Source organism: Candoia aspera, chromosome 11 (assembly GCF_035149785.1).
Source record: "Candoia aspera isolate rCanAsp1 chromosome 11, rCanAsp1.hap2, whole genome shotgun sequence".
Taxonomy (NCBI): Eukaryota; Metazoa; Chordata; class Lepidosauria; order Squamata; family Boidae; genus Candoia; species Candoia aspera.
Window position 1 is genome coordinate 24,063,600 of NC_086163.1, and position 21,297 is coordinate 24,084,896.

Below are 21,297 nucleotides of genomic sequence, written 5' to 3' on the forward strand. Positions count from 1 at the left end.
AGCGTGTTGCTGAGCCCAAAACTGCCAGAAAGCCTTTGCTGCGATCTCATTAAAACCTGGCGCTCTTTCTTTCCCTTTCCCCCAACCTCTATTTTTGCTCCATTTCGCTCCCCACCCCCACCCAACTCTCTCTCCTTCCTTCCTTCCTTCCTTCCTTCCTTCCTTCCTTCCTTCCTTCCTTCCTTCCTTCCTTCCTTCCTTCCTTCCTTCCTTCCTTCCTTTATCTCTGTTGTGACTCCTGTCTTAGCAATCTCTCTCTGCCTGAAGTTTTCTATGCAGACCCCCAAAGTTGATTATCGGGTGGCCGAGGGCAGCAGGAGGCAGGACAGCCCGTTCTGATGGACGGGGCAGGGTTGCCCATGATCCTCTTGATAAGCGTGTCTGTCTGTGTGTGTGTGTGCCTGCACACCCCTTTCTTCCTCTTCTCATTGGTATGTGTGGGTGGGAAAAATTATTCCAGCTATTTTTCTTTATCGCTCGTAGCAGAGTTTTACATGAGATAATCGTATTTGTTTTAGATTACCACGCTGGGGAAGAGGGCCAGGCGGTGGGAGCCCGTTGCATGCTGGGGATAACGTGGCCTCAATCCACCAGGCACGGGGTGTTTAGCACACCGCCACCCATCCTAGGCACCTCGTATCCTTGAAGGGCTGGTCCCGGGCAGGGTGACAGAGCCCGGTTTGAACCCCCGGTAGCCACCCACACTCTGCTTAGCCTTCCTGCAGGGCTGTGGCTGGAGCAAAGAGAAGAACGCACATGGATCGGCCAGGCGGCCTAGAGGGGGCATGAGCTCCCCTCCTCTGGACATCTCTGAGAGAAAGCTGGACAGCCAGCCCAGCGGTCAACGGAGGTTGACCAAGCAGAGTGTGAAACTCCACGGCCCCAACATCCAGTTTAGCCTAGCCATCCACGCAGCTCACATCACCGGGATGCCGCCGTTCAGATGGCCGCCCTCTGGCTCAGGGTTCAGGATCGGGGCCAGCAGCCTCCCCTCTGGCTGCCCCGTTTCTCAGCAGCCCCCACGCATTTCCCTTTCTCCAAGACTGTTGGCACCAGCGGTGTTCAGCTGAGGGAGGAGAAAGCCCCTGCCCCAGATGTTCCCATTTGGCAGATCTGAAATTGAAAGTCCTTTGGCAGAGCAAACTCTTGTGGACTTTGCAAAGCCTTAAAGCAGTGTTTCTCAAGCTCGGCCACTTGAAGAGGCGTGGACTTCAACTCCCAGCATTCCCCAGCCAGCTATGCTGGGAGTTGAAGTCCACGCCTCTTCAAGTGGCCGAGCTTGAGAAACACTGCCTTAAAGCATCAGGCATGTGGGCACATTTATTAAAATTTCCTTCATAAGTAGGGCTGGCAAGAAGACTCACGCCAGAGTAGCCTTTGAGTGCTTTCACGTTTTATAGCCCCCACCAAAAAATTGCACAGTTTGTAATTTGGAGAAGGACCTGTCGGCCCCAGCTTTTTCCATTCCCTAAGACAGATCTGAGGCTGGTTGTTCTCAGGGTAGAGGCAATGCCAGTCAGAAAGGCCATTCTGTTCCCTGCCCAGTGCACGGGGCTGCTCCTTGAAAATGGGATGACCACTGTTGGGAACGTGAATGCTTTCTCCTAGCCCTAAGCCCCAGATCTCACTTAAAAGCCTAAATCCCCTTGATCAGGGAGAAAATGGGGCTCAGATCCAGCCATGCCAAGAGCAGCTGCCCGGCGAGCGAGAGGGCGCTTAGATGCTGCTTTCTGTCATCTGGGATCGACCCTTGGCCTAAAATTTCTGCTTTCGAGCTGGGGCAGATAAACGCTGGGGGCGGAGAGGCGGGCCTCGGTTGCTACACAGGCTTGGTAAGAGCGCCTCCATTAATGGGGTCAGGGTTGCTGCGATAAAGATTTGCTGTTGTTAACTGTGTCAAAAAATCAATAAATCCCCAGCGATGCTCGGTTGCGATAGCAGAAGAGAAATCCCCAACCAGCTAAGCCGCGGGGGCTGGACGTACATTGGCTGGGGGGGGATGACGTTTTGCCGAAAACCACCCTCCACCCGAAGCAGAGGGAGGGCGGCTGAGGGTCTGGGGTACGCCGATCCACAGCCCTTCCTCCGGCCCTCTAGCCAAACTGCTCTCGGCCAGCCGGGATGCCCTTCTGAAGCAGAGAGGAGATCGGTGGTGAATCGGGTGCCCATGGAGGGCAGTCTGGACCATCAGCTGCCGAGCGGCCCAGGTAAGGGGCAAAGCTCTGCCAACAGAGGGGAAGCAGGAGCTGGGGGGTGAGTGCGAAACGGGCTGCACTTTGCCCCACTCTGCCACCTTGCAGCTTAAGCATGCGAGGGCGCAAACGTGCTTCCTTTCAGGGTGGCACCGCGAGTGGCTGCAGGGCCATCTTGGCCTGCCGGAGTCAGCCCTTTTTGTCTTTGTGCCACCTGTGGGTTGAGGGGGGAAGAACTTTTGTTAAACTCTGGCACTTCTTCAGCATGCAAACCGCTTCTCCGTTCACAGTGAACCAGGGTCAGAAAAGACAATTGGCATTTGGATTGTGCAGACCACATAAAGGAGTGTTGGTCCCTTTCAAGTTCATTGGCCGGGAATGAAATGCAGTTAACGGTTGGTTGGAGGTCTACTGAGCATATTCTGCCTGGTGGGCTGCCAACTGGCCTTGGCCTCCAAGCCTACCCAACCGGAGAAGCTGCCCAGAGCGAGGAGAACAAAGAGGAAGGGTCTCCCCATCCCCTCTCCCTTTTCTCCTCCCCTAATTTTCAGGGGCGGGGGACGGGGGCACCTTGGTTATTCCAAGTATTGCCCCTGATTACTTGGGCAAAGCCGGGATAATCCCTTGAGCCCCTTGAAGAGATTTTCCTTTTGTGAAGGGAGCTGAAGAGTGAAGGCAGTGGTGGTTGCAGGCAGCTTTAAAACTCTCCCAATCACCCCCGCCATCTTATCAGGCGATTGCGCGTCATTTTGCTAGTTGAGTTGTCAGGATTGTGTGAGTGTGCATGTGTTGCTTTAATTCTCCTCCCACATCAGGTTTTCTGTTTCCTGAAGGAAGGCCAGCTTCTAAAAATTCAATCTCCGAAGGCAGCGTTTGGCTTTCCCTGTCATTCATACCCCCTTTCCAGCAGGGCACCCCACCTTCCGAAGTTTGGTCCTGACCAGCCTTTTGTTGACTGTTCCCAGCATGGAAGGCTTCCCTGAGCTCTCCTAGTTTTGTTCTGGAGTTCCTTCCCTCTGTCATGGTGCTAGAACTTGGGTTCTCCCCATTAAACTGACCAGTGGGCAGAAGAACATCTACCTTCCCATCACTCAAACCATGGGGGTTTGCTTAAAGCTAAGTTGACTCCAAGGGAGGGTGGCTGCATCAGCTCCCAGAGGCACAGTGGTGAGTTAATGGCAGTGAGGAGACCCACCACCAGAGGATGGCTAGTCTTCACACACTTCTGAGTTCCTGTATAATACCTGGCTGAGCTTCAGCCAGGCCAGGAGCACAGGAAGGTGACGGTGGTCTTTTGAAGTCGTGTCATGGATTACGATGAACTTGGATGAAGCTGAGCGAATGCAGTTGTCCTATGCATGATTGGGTGCGCTGAGATCTGAGGGTCTCAGAGGAGATAGTTGCTTCGGGTGCTGGTTTTAGTTGTTAATTATCTCTGCTTGCATAATGCTCACAGGGGAGCAACCTAAGAGAGGGTGGTCTTCTCTGTTTAAGGAGGGGCGCTGAAATTTAAGGAGCGGATGAGGTGGTGAAGGACAAAGGACCAACGGTTCCATGTGGGCACAAGAGGAGCTGATTTTCTGTTGACTCCAGCCAGATGATGAAATTTGGCAGGTGCGCTTGCCAAACCCTTCCTGTTGCGCGTTCTTGCTGGACATGGCATGCTGGCTAGCCCCCCACTCCCAGAACTGGTTCTCAGCTGATCCTTTTTAGGGTGAGAAGAGCCAAGCTGATGGGTTGGGCAATCTGGGCTCTTCTGCAGGCTGTTTGGGTTCCCAGCATCCGTCACCTTTGTCCAAGCTGGCTGGAACCGCTGGGAATTGTAGTTCAGGGCCATCTGGAGGGTGGCAGTAGGTGAGATCAAAGGAGACATGGAGGGGCCGCAAAATGAGCCAAGTCTCCTCCTGTGAAGTGCACCGGGTCAGCTGGTTAGCAGCAATTTCGAAATAGGCAAAAGGCCGGACTTCGCGTGGATATTTATTATTCTTGCATTCATCTCCTGTCTTTCCTCTAAAACCATGTTTCTCCAGCTTAGCAACTTCAAGATGGGTGGACTTCAACTCCCAGAATTCCCCAGCCAACCACAGGGAATTCTGGGAGTTGAAGTCCACCCATCTTGAAGTTGCCACAGTTGAGATACACTGTTTAGATGCTCAGGCTTTGCAAAGATGCTCAGGCTATGCTGGCTGGGGAATCCTGGGAGTTGAAGTCCACCCATCTTGAAGTTGCCAAGGCTGAGAACCACTGCTCTGGGAGGTTGTGCCGTTTTTCATCCTCACAACAACTCCTGAGGTGGCTTAGACCAGGAGAGCAGATCTGGCCCAAAGCAAGCTCCACGATTGAGTGGGGACTTGAAATAACCCTGGCTTCTCCCAGGCCATCATCCAAGCTCCACCCACCACCCAATTTTCCCCCAAAGATCTGCAATGCCTAGGTGGTACGAATGATGCACATTGGCAGGGGACTGAGCTGGGTCAGGCCACTGAGGAGTAGTGAGAAACCAGATTGTATGAAGGTTTGTCTGGCTGGTCAATGCAGAGAGTTTGCAGGCTACCCAACCTGGGTCACGACACGGTACTTCTGAATGCTGACTGGCCTGGGTTGGGTTGGGCACCCATCCTCCACCAGCCTCACTGAGCTAGCCAGGCTCAAAATGGAGTCGCTGCGCCCCATCTCCCGGCCCCGCCATGCCAGCCGAGACCCTTCCGTTGTGCCACGAGGCACCCAAGGGACGCGAGCCTTCTCAGACGGCATCCCCGCGCCATCTCCTCCTCCATTCCTTCTGTAACTTCATTATCACAGGCGCAGGCCGATACCAGCCCAATTTGGTTAATGATCCCGGAGATAAGAATTATTCTGATAACTTCGGGCCAGCTGGCTTGCGGGAGCCAATCGGAGGCAGCTTGGCCAGGAAACTGATGGGGAGATAAGATAAGGGCAGAATTGTATTAACCTGCAGGGTGGTGAAACTGAGTGTCAGCACTACCGATCCCCAGATTAGGGCAGCGAGACGCAGGCACACACAGCCCGCGGGGGGTGGGGGAGAAACGGACTTTGTTCCTCGCGATAATCTACAACATTGTTTTGGCCATTAGGCCCGGCCGGACTGTTAATTGATGCATGCTCTTCTGGGTGTGTAGACCTGCGAGGTGGGGCCCTTGAAGGAAACTCAGATGGGGACATCATCTGCTCTTTGGAGGCGTGGTCCTTCCATCACTCCCAGTCTGTCTGTCTGTCTGTCCAGGCTCTGCAGAGCTTTTGGGTGGAAACAAAGGGGCTTCTCTCACAGTCCTTCTGGGCTAGGACAGGTCAGGGGAGCTTCCGCGGGTACCTGGCTGTTCCAAGTGGCTCCTGCACAGCTTTTCCTGGGGTTGTGAAACTGCATTGTGGTTATAAGCCCCAGCGCCTTTCCAAAACTCACCTGCAAATGGTAATTTTTAATAAAAGAAAGGCGGAGGTGGATACGTAGGGAGAGCACCCATATTTTAGGAATCGAATGCAATTTCAGTGAAAGCCAGTTTAGGGTTCACCCCACCCATTCCTTTGTCCTGGCCTCTTCTGCTTGTTGGCATGCTGCCTGAAAGATAATGCCCATCCCATACCAAGCCCTGATTGATGGTGGGAGACCCAAGCATGACAAAAGGCAAAATTCTGGGCTCGGGCGGCCAGCGTGGAACACGGATGGACTGGAGACTTTTAAGAGAGCAGAGGTCAGGTGGGTACAAGCCAAGAATGCCGGCCGTATCCAATCCCGCTAAGCACAAAAAATTTACACTGCAGCAAAGTTGTGTGGCAGTTTACTGACAGCCCCAAAGGGGAGAAGGCTCAGGGTACCATGAAGTATAGCCCTTTTTCCCCACCCAGCGCTGAATCCACCAGCAATACAGGACATCTAATAAATCCCTGGGGAAGTTCTTACAAGAAAGGCCAGCAAAATGTGGATTATTGGAAAGGCTCCGAATGTGAGATGGCCTTCCCTTGGGGTTGGGGGGCAGCCGTCCCAAGCCTGGGTCCCCACCCCTCCCTCTCTACACAGTGGGGTTTCGGGGCACACAACTGGGCTTGCCTGCTCCTGGGGTGATGGTCCATCTGGGTCCTTTGACCCATGGCCCCAAGAAGAGCAACCATTGGGCTGTTCTCTCTGGTCTCAGAGGGAGGGTGTCTCCTGCATTGCCCCCAATGTGGGGAAGTAGTTTGGTGGGCCCAGGGAGATGGGCCTGCAGTGATGAGCTGAAGAGTCTCTGGCAGGAACCGAGAACGTTCAAGCTGCGGGCCTTTCTCCGCCCTACCCAGTTGGTGCCCCCTGGCATCCACTTCAGCCCGTCACCAGGAGACCAGCGCTGCCCACTGTGCTCCTTCCTTTCTTTCTTCCTTTGCAAAATCCAGCAGGGATGGGGGGGTGAGGTAGGGAATTGCCCCTCCTCTCCGCTAGCCCTATTTTTGTCTCCTTCTGTCTGGAACGGCTGCCTCCTTTATCAGCGGCAGAGAGTTTTCTCTGGTGGGGATTGATACACAGAAGATGCACTGCTCTGACATGGAGAGTGTCAGGCAGAGGCTCTTATCGCCAAGCCATGGTCTCCTGACCCAAACGCAGCTGATTAGCCAGCAAGAAGCCGAAGGAGGGAGGGGGCTGTCGGGCATCCTGGGAGCCAGCTGGAAGTTGGAGCGCCGTGCAAAGTTGGCAGCAGCACCCCGTGAGGATCCCCGTTGCAGAGATGGAGATACTTCTGGCAGGCAAAGGCCCTGTTGAAGCTCCTCCTTCAGCAGATAGGGGCACAAGGATTGTCTCCAGTGCCCCATAGAATTCGGGGCAGGAGTTGACAAGGATCTTTGCTTTATAGGCTGTTCACCCACGTTTGGGGGTCAGACTGTATGTTGGTGTAAATCCTGACTCTAGAAGGGCCAGAAACAGAGCCATCCATTTCTGGAAGCCAGAATGGGAGAGGGCTGTGGGGAAAGGGCTTGGCGGGTACAAACATCCCTAAGGCCCAAGGAGCTCCTCTTTTCCCTCTGACTCAGATTCTCAAAAGCCCACGGGATTTTGCTCTTGATTTCTTGGGGGGTGGGCACAGGCAGGCGCGGGGCATTCAGAGGTAGACCTGGGGGAGAGACAGCTGCACCTGCCCTTCACACTGATCACTGACGAGAGGGTTGGAGATGCCCAGACCAGAACTGAAAAGGATTGTTCCTAACGGATTCCGTGTTGAAAAGTTCTTTTGCATTTTTTCTAGCTGTTCTTGTGCAGTTTCTTGTGCAGCTGGATGAAAGGAAACTTACTTTGGAGCCTGTGCTAAAGGAGAAAGGATTTGGGGGTGGCCTGTGGGGTCCTTGCAGTCACTAAATGCCAGGGGGTAGTCAAGGAGTGTGGGGGAACGTGTTGCACCATCCTCCGAGAGGAAGGTGCATCACAGGGCACCCTGCCGTCCAACCCAAGAAAGCCGGTCCCGGTGAGAGTGGCACACCCGGCCAGTGTGGTCATGAAAGCTGGTGGTGCCCACGAAGCGGGCAGAAACGTCTAGCTGTGGGGCCCGCTCCACTCCCCTCCCCTCTGATAAGCCCTGGCATTCAGGGACTTCTGCCTCCCTTCTCTCCCCCACCCCCTGTGTGTTTGATCTGCCCTGGTGAGATGAGAAATCTGATCTCAAGGACTTGTTTCCCACGCAGAAGGTCAGGCTGAACCCCTGCCCAGCACTCTGCTGTGAGTCCGTCCTCCTTCCCCGCAGTGGGGTTTGGAGAAAAGGGGGGGCACAAACGGGTGCCCCTTCCTCCATCCCCAGATGTGGAAAGAGGGGGCCTGGCGTCTTGCTTCAGCCTGCCTTGAAGTATTGCTTAACTGCCATCTTATCACAGGCAGCAAGATGGAGGTGCAGCTAAAACATTTTTAGGCCAGTCTTTCCAGCCAATTTACATGCTATCTACCCCATTAAGCCGAGAGGCTTATCAAACCATCAAGGCTATTACAGCTCGGAGCTGCCTCAGCCAAGGGTCCTAATGAAGCCCTAGAGAGACTCCCTTTTCAGTGGAGGGACGCCAGCAGCCTTTGACCATCACGCCCCCCCCCCAAAAAAACACTCTACAGGGTAACTCGAGAGGATCCTCTAGGAAAGTGGTGACGTCCGAGGCAGGATGGACAGAGGGTGCCCAGGCAGGGCAGAGACCGTCCTTGCAAATGTCATAGCTCAGCTCGGGTGATGGGGACTGCAGCCTGCCAATTCCTAGCCAGAGGCCTGGGATTGCGGGAGTTTGGGGTGGGCACCAGGTCAAGGAAAGCGGGCCGATCCAAGATCCTACGATCTTTGTGTGTTAGAAGATCTTGAAGGGTTTTGTGCAGCCCTCACAGTGGTGGAGCCCTATACACAGACGGCCTGGGAAGGCCTGGAACGGGTCCTTTTCCTCTTCTCCCTCTTGCCCCCTCCCTTCCCTTCCCTTCCCTTCCCAAAGGAGCCAGTGAGGAAATGCAGAAGTTTCCCAGGGAAGGCAGAGCGATGGATGGCACGCTAAGAATCTTGTGGCTGGCCTGATCTTCCATGCCTTTCTGAACTGGGGACCCTTCCCACCCCAGGAGGCACTCCATCCTTTGCCCGTTTTCCAAGAGGCCCTTCACCCTGACTGTCACAGCAGGGCAATGTTGAAGCGCACACACTTGCCCCACCCGCCCCCAAAGCACGTGGTGGTCCATGTCTGACTGGCAGAAACACTTCTTGCCACGGCGAAAGGCCAAGGGAGTCAGGTGCGCCTCAGTGCCGTGTCATGGCACCAGTGTGACCCATGCAGGATGGCCCAGGATGCCGCGTGTACAGGTTCTTCGCTGAGCCTTCTGCCTTCCCCAACCTTCTCTTTCCTCTCTTTCAGATGAGTTGGAGCTTCTGACCTTGCAGGCGGAGAGCAAGGTGTGCGCCAAGTGCAGCATCCCCGGTGGGGTGTTTTGGGGCCCATTCCCAGGAAATATCCACAGTGAACCGTCTTCTCCAGGACTGGCCGAGTCGGTGAGGTTTCCCCACGTACAATAGCTGATAACTTAGAGGAGAAGGAGAGTCCTTGCAAGATGAAGGCAGGATCTCCTGTCCCCAGTTTCCCCCCCACCCCCATGGTACAACAACCCTGTGAGGTGGGCAAGGCTGAGGGAGGGAGTGATGGCCGTGACCGGAAAATGTATCCAAATACAGGTAGTCCTCGTTTAGCAACCACAATTGGAACCAGCTTTCCTTTGCTTTACAGACCTGCAAAGGTCATCAATGTGAAGACTGGTCATAAAGTTACTTTTTCATCACCGTCGTAACTGCGAATGGTCGCTAAACAAGGCAGTTGCTAAATGAAGACTACCTGTAATAGTGATGACAATATTACACAAGGCTACCCCAGAATAACATTTCATTTACCTCACCAACTTTTTAAATGTTGCTTCCTCGGAGCAAACCATTGCCCAGCCATATATGGTTACAGAAATTAAAACAGTTCGGGTAAAATATTGACGGCGTGGCTAGCTGGGGAACTCTGGGAGTTGAAGTCCACACGGCTTAAAGTCGCCAAGTTTGAAAAACACCGCTTTAGAGTGTTGCATGCCACCCTGGTCCCTTCATTTGGGAAAAGGGCATAGTAGAATTACAAAAACCCCAGGAACGGAGGGGACCCAAATAATCGGGGTGCAATCCTGTCTACGAGGACCATCGCAATGTTTGGAGACTTCAATTCAGAAAGAGCCAAGGACAGGGGACATGCAAAACTCTGGAGGGGGTTTCTGGGAGCTGTAGTGCCAACATATTTGGGAGACCCTGGGGGCGGCTGATCTCCTGGGTGGCTGTTACAGAGGAATTGGGCAGAGGGCACGCCCTTCCCGAACCCCAGAAGTCTCTCTCCTCTCCCCGCCCAGCTTGGCAGGAGAATGGAAGGGAATCAAAGCCAGGGGTGGAGGAGAAAGGGGCATCGGCGGGTGGATTATCTCTCTTTTGGGGCACAGGCCCTTGTCCAGGAAAAATACTGCAAGATCGCTCAAAACCCAATGATAAGGCAACCACGGGGCCCGCCAAAAAGCCCGGCTGCCCAGCGTGATTTATAAGCAGACGCCAAGCACTCTGAAACGCCCTGGAATCCAGAAAGGGAATCAAAACACGGCTGAGCCTCCCCGCCCGAGAGAGACCTCCTCGTTCGTTTGGGCTCTGGAGAGAAGCAGGATGTTTTGCTCCAGCCCCGGGGCCTGTTGGGCAGCCCTTCCGCGTGGCTTGTCTCCCCCGTGGAGGTAATCCGGTGCCGGTGGCGCATCCTCCCTCCCTCCCTCCCCAGCGCCATCCCGGGAATCTTGGCCCGGGCAGAGCCAGGGGAGGCGGCAGGACATCTTGGGAGCCCTTCCAACTTCTCCCGGAGGAATATCGGCAAGCGCCTCGGCCTCCCTGCCTTCTCTCCCTCTCCGTCTCTCTCTGCTCCCCATTTATCTTTTTTTGTGCTGAATTAAATCCTTGATTAACCCTTATCTTGCCAGTTTGGCGGCTATCTCTTCTATGGCGCCGTCTGTCCAGACAACCGGTACAGGATGATTGATTTCTTAAAGATAGGCTGGTGCTTTTTTCTGATACTCCATTTATTGTCTAAATATTTTCGCTCCCGTTTCAGCAGCTTCCCTTATCCAGCCACGTTGACGATCCCCAGCCCTCGCTTTCTCTCCTTGCCTGCTCTCCTTTCCTTGGCATTGCCACTCCTGGGGGGGAGGGGGGCCATCTTGACTCCCACCTTGCCTCCATTTCTGGCCCTTTGGAAGAAGCCCCCACCTTCAGCAGTCCTGGGCAGGGGGAGGTTTCCCAGTTCACTTCTCCCTGAAGCTTTTTTGAATGGAGTGGCCCAGGATGAAACATAGTTCCTTGGGGGAGGGGGCAAAGCAGGGGCTACAGGCCCCTCCCTCGAACGGCTAGCAGGTATCGACTTATGGAGTGTCTCTCAAAGCTGGGATGGAGCAAGTCTGGCAACCAGCTGGTGTCCCCACCTCATTCATCTTTGACATGGAGATCCATTCCATTGGTAGGGAAGACCCTTTGAAGCAGAAGACGGGTGGTCGGTGGGCCTGTGTTCGTGGCACTGCATCAGCCAGGAAGCAGATCTGCAGTTAGGTCCTCCGCTGACCTCAGTTGAATGAGTGTCTCGTAGAGAGGGACAGTTGCCCAGTCTTCTGGAGAATGAAGCTGGGAGAGGTGGTAGGGTGGAGCAGGGTCTTGAATAGGCTGGAAGACAGGGATGAAACAGGCATGGTGACATTCAGCAGAGCAAAACGTTTAGCATCTGGGTACCAAAACAAGACACTGAAGACGTAGGTGTGAGATGGAAGAGCAAGTGTGGCATGTGTGATGTGGGGGAAGAGCTGGAACAAGCAGGGTGGCAGGTGGACCAGGTTTTGTAAAGCAGAGCTGAGAGACTGAGGATGCTTCCTCTCGAGAAGATTCTTGAGTTGCAAGACTGCCATTCAGAAGGCGGAATGGACTGGTTCTAGTGGGTGTGACCTGGGAAGAAGCAGATTTGAACTGAACATTAGGGAAAACTTCCTGGCAAGTGAGAGTTATTCAGCTGCAAACCGAGGGGCCAGAGGAGGTGGTGGGCTTGCCTCCCCTCGAGACGTTGAAGCAGAGGACAAAACGCCGCATTAATAAGCAGGGTTCTGCTTTGGAGATCCTGCCTTTAAAAGGCTTGATGATCTGAAGCAGTGTTTCTCAACCTCAGTAACTTTAAGATGCATGGACTTCAACTCCCAGAATTCCCCAGCTGGCAAGTCCGTGCATCTTGAAGTTGCTAAGGCTGAGAAACACTGATCTAAAGGGACGCTTCAGAGTCTGTCATTCTGTGAAAGTCCTCTTTTCCCTGGTCCTCTGGACTTGGGTGGTGCATATGTTCTTAGCATGGGCTTCCGAGGAACAACTGGCTGGCCGTTGCAGGGATTCAGGATGCTGGATCAGACAAGGCCTTTCCGTGGACCCCAAAGCTCCCTTCTTAAGCTCCTGGACGGGAGCAAGTGGAAGGAAGTCAGGTGTGCCTCGAGATACCAGTATTGTGCCCCTTACTGAAAATCCACCACCTCTGGAGGGAGTCCTCGCATGCTTCCAGTGTGATTCAGCAGCCCTCTGCAAGACGGAAATGCCGGCCTGGGCCTGGGCCGTGGGGACGTTCCTTTCTCTGTGCCCGCTTCCTGCAGGGAGATGGAATCATCTCCACGCTTAATGATTAACCAGCGTGACTGGCTCTCCTCTCCCTTGTTTAGCAAGGGGTCCGGGCTGCCCCAGATAAAGCCTCCCAGGCGGGCGTTGCTCAGATACAGTTTCTGATGGTTATCAGGCCCACTGCCAATCGGAGACACTGACCTCTTTGTTGAGGGGGAAACAAGGAGAGTTCTCAGCATGGTGGTGCTGCCCCAATCCCACTTCCTGCAGAGGGGCTGGCGTGGAAAATGGCCAGCAGGGAAGGCGCAACTTGGTGGCCGGTGTGCGTCTCTTGCAGATCTTGGTGCTTGCAACAGACTTAGGATTGCAGACCCAAATGGGATGCTGCTTGGAGCCGGACTAGCCAGGCGGTGGGCCTGAAGGACACGTGGCACGGAGCCTTTCTAAAGGTGGAGGGGGAGCCTCGTTGCCACACCGGGGAATCTGGGGGGAGTGCTGCCCTCTGAAATGAGCTGGTTTGGCCCAAGGTCCTTGGGGGTTTGTGCCCTTGTGCGTGCATTCCTTTCATGGCTGCACAGAGAGAGGTCCCTGCCCCAAGCAGTTTCCAATCAAACCCTTAACATAAAGGGAACCACAGCTAGAAAGAGCCAAGCCTGGAAAGAGGAAATACATCACATGCTGAAGTGTGGGCTTTTCCTGACTTTGTGATCTGGATTGTATCTCCCGAGTTTGGGATGCAGGAAACAGTGCAAGGAAAAATATACTAAGGAAGACACATTAGGGTAGTGCTTGTCAACCTTGGCAACTTTAAGATGTCTGGGCTTCAGCTCCCAGAATTCCCCAGCCAGCATGGGGAATTCTGGGAGTTGAAGCCCAGACATCTTAAAGTTGCCAGGGTTGACAAGCACTGCCTTAGGGAACACTCCTGCAGTACATAAGGGAGCAAGTGCATGCAACTGCAGACACAGGCAATGATACGCATTCAGATGTCTAATTGTCGTGCTGAGTTCTGCCCATTTACACCCGTTCGGTGCCAGTGGCCTAATTTCTCGCCAGAATGGAAAAGACCAGGAAAGCGTATATTCCTGGAGATGAGTGAATGTGTGAATCCACTTGCTATGGCTTAGAATTGTTTAGTCATCGAGTCGTAAAGTTGGATCCACATTCGCTCCCCAAACTGTCGATGCAACCACAGCCCATTAGAGTTGGGTGGTGAATAAATTAAAATAAATAAACGTATAAAATCCTGTATGGTGGACTGGGCTGAAAAAGAGGGGCCGGGGAGCTTGGGTCTGTCCTCAAAGTCCAGCTTCTTAAGTTCTACATTGCCCCAGCTCTTAATGATTTGTGACTGCTATGGTTTGTCCAAAAAGTAGGTTTAATTGATCCTGGCTTAGCATTCCCTGTGAACCAAGCAAGCACCCGGTCACTGAAGCCAATTCACTTGTTTAGGACTCAGGGGTGTCTCTGCATGAAGATCCTGCATCTGAGGCTCTTTTTTGCTCATTTAAAAAATGAGAGCCAGATCCTGGTCCTTAGGGCTGTGAAGGGACAGAGCACAGAGGCCATGGGGGGGGGGCGACCCGAGGGCTGAACCGGCCCCCGCCCAGTTCCACCCTCCTGACGGCGCTGCACCTTCCTTCTGCGCTGGGGTGGCTCCATTTTCCCACGCGCGCACTGGCCCACACGTTGTGGCAGGATGGCTACTATTTTTGTACCGTCAGCAAAAGCGTGGGTGTCCTCTGTGTGCGTGTGTGTGTGTGCAAGGAGGGGAGAGAGAGGAGCTTGCACGTGCGTGTTATTATCAAGCCTTGAGCACTCTGCTCCTTGGAGTGATAAGCCTTAAACCGACCAAGACTGTCAGTCTGAGTTGAGGGTTTAGAAATATTGGGACGAATAATTAGATTTCATATCGTTACTGCTGCAGCCATTGAAGGATCAGGCAGATTAATTTTTCCCCTCTCCCTCCTTCCTCCTCATTAATATTCATTAGCAGCACAGGGAGGCAGAGCGGCGCTGGGGCTGGGCAGGAGCGAGATGGGGCAGACGGCAAGGGGGAAAAGGGCCCGGGGCTTTCCTCCTTCCCCAAGGAGCCTTCCTCTCCCTTCAGAGGTGGGCTCCCTCGGGGTCTGTCAAAGGGGGCGCGTAGCCTTTCGTGGAAAAACAGTCGCGCCGTGGAACTGGCTTGCCCTCCAAAGTCCTGCTTTGGCTCCTGGGCCTGGACCCCTTTTTCACCCTCAGCTGCTTGAATGAAATGCAAAATGGAACCTCCGGGTTCAGGAGCAGTACGCCTCTTCCCCTGAATGCCGAAGAGGAAAAGGGGGCGCTTTTGCCCCTTGCTAGAAGAGCCTGTGCCTGTCCTGTTGGAAAGGGCAGGACGTTTTTTCCAGGTTCTGGTGGGCATAAAACGGGGCCTTGGAAGAGAGGAGCAGATCTCGGGAGCAGCGATGCACACTTGCTGCTGCCTGGCTGGAGGGTCTCCCCAGCCCACGGTGGGCGGCGGGAAGCAAAACGAAGCCTGCCTCTCGGGTCTGAGCCCCCGGGCACGAACGCTCGGGCACGTAAGCTGCACACCAGGTTAATACCCAGGGCGGAAATTACACTGTTCTGAGGAACCGCTGGTTTAGCTGGAATTTGGCAGTGGAGTATATTTTGCTTTGACTCGTACCTCCTTTTGAAAAGGGGCAGGTTGCTGGAACAAGATGCACCTAGTTATACGCGGTGGCCTCGTGTGGAACATGGAAATCTACAGGAATCCCAGCGGCTGGGCCCCATGAGGCGGTTCATGGGACAGGGGAGCCTCCTGGGGCCGGGAGGGGGCTCATCCACGGCCCCCCGACTCTCTCTGCCTTGGAAGCAGCACCCAAGGGGGCCCAGTGGGACCCAGGGGCCGCCCGGCTGTTTCTTCCCAACCTTTTGATTCTCCTGCCCCGCCTTTGGTGTCTCCTCCGCCAGTACCCTGCACTCCCCAGAGGGACCCCACGGGTGCCTCTCCCTGGACGGGGCTTTCCAGCTGCCTCTCATGCTGCAGAGCGGATGGCGGGTGGGAGTTCCCAACGAGAGAAAACTCAAGCCTGGTCCTTCTGCCATCCTGATCTCCTCCAGGGCAGAAACTTTCCGGTCCTTCTGTGGGATGAAGCCCACCAGGCGTGGGGGGGGCTCAGGCGACTGGCTTCTGAGTCCACGCCTGCCTGTCCTTCCCATCTCCGCTGAACATCTGTGGCTGTGTCACCAGGGCTCCATGCCGGTCAGAGGCAGGGCGCTTCCTTTTGTCTTGTTAAGTAGGGCTGAGATTGGCCACCCCCCACCAGCAGTCCCGTCTCTCCTCCTCCTCTGCCCCCTCTAATCTCCTTTCCTCCCTCCACACAACCAAGGTTAGGGGTGAAGTGCCTGTTTCCTCCCCAGCCAGCACGGCTTGGCCCGCGGGTTGCAAAGAAGAGGAAATAACAAGCTTGTTGTGTTCGTGTTTGGGCTGTGGTAGCAGCGGGGTCACTCTCCACAAGGGAGGCAGGCTGCCTTCGGGCGGGGGCCCGCGTTGCCCCTTGGGTCGGCTGTGACCCTGCTGCGGGGCAGCTGCCCTGAAGGGAAGTGAGCTCTGGGCTTCACTCCACGGCCACGTGGATCGCACCGCTGGAACGAGGAAGGAAGCCACCCGCTGACCCAGGCAGACGCACAAGACACGGGTCCGCATATCCCAGAACCCCCCAGCATTGATTGATCGATTGATTCAATGTTGATCTCTGCCTGTTGGGCCAGGAGGGGTGGGTGGGCTGTCCCTGGCATCGCCATCATTACCCCACTGGTCCAAGGCTGTTGCAGTTCTTGCTCCCTCGAGGCTGCAGCAGGCAGCTCAGGGTGGAACAAGGCCAACTCCCGAAATGGGAAGGCGCCCTGGTCTGAGAAGCACCCCTGATGGACTGGGGCAGTGTTCCCGTCCCAACATTTCAGCACTTCGGTGCAGAAAAAGTGAGCATTTCCCGGACTGCTGCCTTCCCAACCTGGCTGGTTCCAAGCGTGCAGGCCAAATGTTGAGATGGTTGATGAGATTTGCCACCTCAAGGTGGTCCCACGGTGGTTTGCTGGAGTTGAACCTGCTTTACCAAAGGGGAGCGTGGCTTGCACGTCCGACCCTCCTCTTCTTCTCTTCCCAGCTGAGCCCACCAGTGACCCTGATCCTGCGGGATGACACTTGCTGGCTGGCAAAGCTGTCTTTGGTCTCTGGAGAAGGGGACGCCAATTCGGTGATCTACAAGAAGGGTCAGTACTTGGGCAGCGACCCCTGCCTGATTTGGGGTGGGGAGTTGGACGAGAAAGGCGTTCATTCCAGTACAGACAAGGATGCTGAAAAGAAACCCCACCAAAGAGAAATAAATGTGTAGCGTTTTCATAAGCTAATTCTCCACAACCGGATGCTCCCCCCACAAAAAGGATATTGGGGAGAATTCCCAGAATGGCCACTGGCTAGCCTAGCCAAGGCTTGGCGGACGCGTTAGCCCAACATACCTGGAACACGTTGATTCGCGGAAGGTAAGTTCCATTTTTCATCAACAGCCAAAGGACACTTGACAGCAGAATATCAGTGCCCAGTCCTGGTGTCTGTATTTGCTGAAATAATGCCGTTAACTGTACTTGGGTCCAACGGTGTATCTCCGGCAGCAAAGAGGGCCGACAAATAGGAAGCGTCCTAAGGCAGATGGGAAGACAGGGAAGTGGGTCTACAGTACTGGATGTTTCCAGGGAGGACATCCCAGGGGTACATACCCACAAAGGGGTATGGGCCAGGGGCTTCCAAGTGGACAGGTTGGGTGAGCTCTAGAGGATTAGCAAGAGGGCCAGAAAGAACGTTGTGCCATTTTTTGTGAATGTGTGGTCCAACGCTGCCACCTCTCTTTGGCTGGGTGCATTGCGCAGAGTAGTCGTGCAAAGTTTCGGAAAGATCAGACAGGCATTTTGCGGCGGCGGCTGCTAAAAATGGACAGTGACGCTTCTGCCTGTCCTTTAAAGCTCTTATGTCAATTAGTCGTTCTTTAATTTGAATCCACAGAGACACCAGCTTTTCTCAATGACTAAGCAACTTCATCCTACGTTTTTGATGTGTAATTTTTGCTCAGGTTGTTTCAGTTTCTCGGGACACATGGCAATATCAGATTTTTTAATTCTTCCTGGCACATCATCCCAGGAAGCCTGGAAGGCAGAAGCCACTTTTTATACATTTAATAAATAATGACCTCCCTGACGCCCCTCTCCCCACACAATGTATAGATAGGGAGAGAGAGAGAAATGTAGATATAGATATAAAGTTTACATACAGTCTTTCATGTATAACTCTTATTTTTCCTTTCCTCTTTTTCCATATGCTGTTGGACGAGCCAATGAGCAACAGGTGGTTAACACATTTTTCAGGTCATTCTGCTGTTCATCGGGGTTGCTGCAGAATTCAGTTCAGAAAAACTCGTCATCAATTCAAACAGTTCCACGTCATAACATTTATTCTGTAGCTTTTCTTTCTTCATGCACCAGAAAGAAAAGCTACACTCCTAGATTTTTGCTCCGGGGGTAGCACTGTGAGACCAGCTGCCACAGTTCCCATTTTGCAGCCAGGAACGGAGGCTGAGGGAAGGTGACTTTAGGACATCTCCCCGGGGCAAAAATTGGCCATTTCACAAAGCAAGCAGGGCCGAGGCTGGACGATGCTGTGTCTTCCGACGTGTGACACCCATGATTGTATTTTTCTCTCCTTGTCAACCCCCAGATGACGCCATTTGGTGTAAAACCACCAAGCCTCTTTCAGAAGGAGAAGCGCTGAAGGCGTTTGTCATGGCTGAGCCGATGGGTATCCCGAACCACGCTGGCAAGACCGAGGGCGGGGACTCTGCCCCCGCTGTAGCTCTGCCTCCCGAAATCCAGCTGCTTCCGCAGCAAGCTGGGATGGCAGCCATCTTGGCCACGGCAGTTGTCAACAGTAAGTGATTCGTGTGGTGGTTAAGGCTTTGACGCAGCCATCCCCGCCAGAGGTCTGGATGCCAACTCCCAGGAATTCTGGGAGTTGGAGTCCACGCATCTGGCAGCTGATGTTGCATAGATGATTTCTGCTGGATTAGTTTGTCCGGTCTCCATCCCATCCCCGGTGCGGAGATCAGTGGTTCCTCTCATTATCAATTGACTTCACTCACCACTTCAGCCAAACTCCCATCGGACTTTCTATTTCACCCCGCCGATCCTTTTGCACGCCGTAAATCACTGCAGACCCCCGCTCCCCGAAGTCCTGCTACGCCGCCTCATAGTGGCAGGGGGATGTTCCTGGGACTGTATCCAGGTTCTCAAATTCTTCTCAAATTCTCCTCCGCCTTCCAGAGGATGTGTTTCCCTGCAAAGACTGTGGCATCTGGTACCGGAGCGAGCGGAACCTGCAGGCCCACCTGATGTACTACTGTGCCAGCCGCCAAAACACCACCTCACCCACCATGGACGAAAAGCCCAAGGAGGCCTACCCCAACGAGCGCATCTGCCCCTTTCCCCAGTGCCAGAAGAGCTGCCCCAGCGCCAGCTCCTTGGAGATCCACATGCGCAGCCACAGTGGTAAGAGCTGCGCCGTGCCCAGGGTGACCAGCGTCGGTTGGGAAGGAGCAGAAGGGGCCAGGAGGCTGAGCCGGGGGAGGTTCAGGGAGAAGGGGTCCCAATTCAGGCACAGAGTCTGGATGCGCACGCACAAACTCACCACAACTCTCCAAGGCCTCTATCTGCACATGTTCAAAGCACGGAAGTGACAGGAGGTCTAGTTAAGGCTGTGGGGCTGTCCTCTAACATGAGCAAACAGTAAAGTGGGGAATTCCGCCTCTGCCACGGGAATCTCCTGCAGCCCTGCCAAAGTCCAGCCTTCCTTTTGTTTCTTAAGATTTTATGAGTAGAGAAAATTAAAAGGGAAACTAAGATGATACAGAGCAAAGCTCCTAATGTTGCTGAAGAGCAGGTCCCAGGGCGTTCCTTGGAAACAACCCAGGTGAGCGCTTGTAGCTTAAGACTCGGTCTGGAAATGGTCCTCTCTCCTCCTCCCAGAAAAGGGCAAATAAAGCCAAGGGAAGCTGTGTGGGGGGGCCCTGGGGTCTAGAGAAGAGGGCAGGGAACCACCTCGTCAATCACCTTCCAGGAAATGGGGGGTTTGTGTCTGGTCCTGCCCACAGAGCAGCCACTTCATGAGTAGACCCTTCCATCTGCGTGGAAGTCATTTTGTGAAAACAGCCACAGCGTGCCCTTGAAATTCCTAATGTGTCCCCTGACCCCAAAAGGTTGCTTACTCTTCATGGATAGAATTGCAGCCCATCCATTAATAACGAACGGCCAAGCGTGTTAGCAGAGCAGTAGCATCCTGTTAGGAAAGACACCCGAAAGCGTGGCAAAGAGAAGAACCGGGGGTTCAGATGCGTCAGCTGTCCCTCAACCTTCTCTGCATCAAGCTGCAAAGCTGTGCAGAAAACCGTGGGCCGGCTCTGCCGTTCGGGCAGTGGGATGACACCGTTGTTGTCCTCGTGCTGTTCATGTCTGGCTTCTTTTTCAGGAGAGAGGCCGTTTGTTTGTCTCATCTGTCTGTCTGCCTTCACAACAAAAGCGAACTGTGAGCGACATCTGAAAGTACACACAGATACCCTGAGTGGTAAGTGTGGGCTCAGGGCTGGAAGAACCGCATGGAATGAATCCTGCTCCGATGCAGTCAGTTCTCCTTGACTACTCTTCCTGGTTCCCTGACACTTGTGGAAGCCCAACACAAGGCTCCGTTGCTGGGGGCGAGGGCTTCGGTTTTACCCCGGGTCCTGCTCCCAAGAGCCGCCTGTTGAACCCTCTCATGGTCGAAGTTAACTGGTTATGAATTCGAAGAAAGTCTTCGGCTGCAGCCACGGGGGCAATTGGATGGAAGATGTTGGCATGCTGGGTGTGGGCAGTGAAAAGCTGTAAAACATAAACGTGGTGTCTTGTGTTAGGAGGGAGGAGCGTGTTGGCCACTGTCAGATGCCTCTTTGGAGAGGCCGTAGCTCAGTGGCAGAGCCTTTGCTTGACGTGCAGAAGGTGCCAAATTCAGCATTCAGCATCTCCAGATGGAAGAGTTTGGCCTGAAACTCTGGAAAGCCACTGGTACTCATATCAGTGCTTCTCAAGCTTGGCCACTGGAAGACATGTGGACTTGAGCTCCCAGGATTCCCCAGCCAGCCAGCTGAAGTCCACATGGCTTCCAGTGGCCAAGCTTGAGAAACCCTGGATTAGATGGACCAAACACATCTAAATTAGTATGAGTTCATTTACTACACTTCTAAGTAGGCTTTGTCCATACGTGCTGCCGCATCCCGCCCACTGCACGCTTGCCCCTCACCGGCATCCCTGGCCCCTGATGTAGCTGGAATGTGGCTTATTGGTGGACCACCAGCTTTGCATGCAGGTGTCTCCAGCTTCAGGGCCTGGTGCCCATCGCCAACAACTTTGTGAAGAGGCATTGGCAGCCCAAGCAAGTAGCGCTGCGCTGTGTAGACCAAGAGTCAGGCAGCTTCCTGTGCTTCCAGGTGTCTGCCACAGCTGTGGCTTCATCTCCACCACTCGGGACATCCTCTACAGCCACTTGGTCACGAATCACATGATCTGCCAGCCGGGCTCCAAAGGAGAGGTCTACTCCCCAGGCCCCACCACTAAATCACTAGCCCCGGGTAAGTGAGGGGTTTCCAGAGGCAGGTGTGGAGCCAGCCTCCTATCGTGGTTAGAATGTCCAACCAGGGCCAGTAGAGTTCTGGGCCCTTTAACCTATTTCATAAGGTACTTTTTTAGCTCCCTGGTGAATTCCAGCAAGTGTCCGTAGGCAGATTGGTACTGGCGGTGGCCGGGTTGCCTGGTCAGGTTAATTTTGGGGTTACATGAGAGACGGCTTGCTCTGGATTCATCCTGGTAGGTCTGACCTTGGAGAGCAAGAAGGTCATTGAGTTCACAGA

The 21,297-nt window shown here is 54.1% G+C and overlaps 2 protein-coding genes across 3 annotated transcripts in view; one reads left to right on the plus strand and one right to left on the minus strand.

The window, feature by feature from the left end:
- PIEZO1 (piezo type mechanosensitive ion channel component 1 (Er blood group)) overlaps nucleotides 1-21,297 on the minus strand; it is a 362,810-nt gene that overhangs the window by 125,023 nt on the left and 216,490 nt on the right.
- Nucleotides 1-21,297, plus strand: part of ZFPM1 (zinc finger protein, FOG family member 1) — a 76,613-nt gene that overhangs the window by 51,261 nt on the left and 4,055 nt on the right. Inside the window, exons 4-9 of one of the 2 annotated variants that reach the window (XM_063313046.1) lie at nucleotides 9,045-9,178; nucleotides 16,480-16,585; nucleotides 18,081-18,290; nucleotides 18,683-18,907; nucleotides 19,884-19,979; nucleotides 20,878-21,018. In XM_063313046.1, the coding sequence (XP_063169116.1) occupies nucleotides 9,045-9,178; nucleotides 16,480-16,585; nucleotides 18,081-18,290; nucleotides 18,683-18,907; nucleotides 19,884-19,979; nucleotides 20,878-21,018 (912 nt within the window). The remainder of the gene's footprint in view (nucleotides 1-9,044; nucleotides 9,179-16,479; nucleotides 16,586-18,080; nucleotides 18,291-18,682; nucleotides 18,908-19,883; nucleotides 19,980-20,877; nucleotides 21,019-21,297) is intronic. The other variant, XM_063313047.1, reaches the window with a different exon arrangement.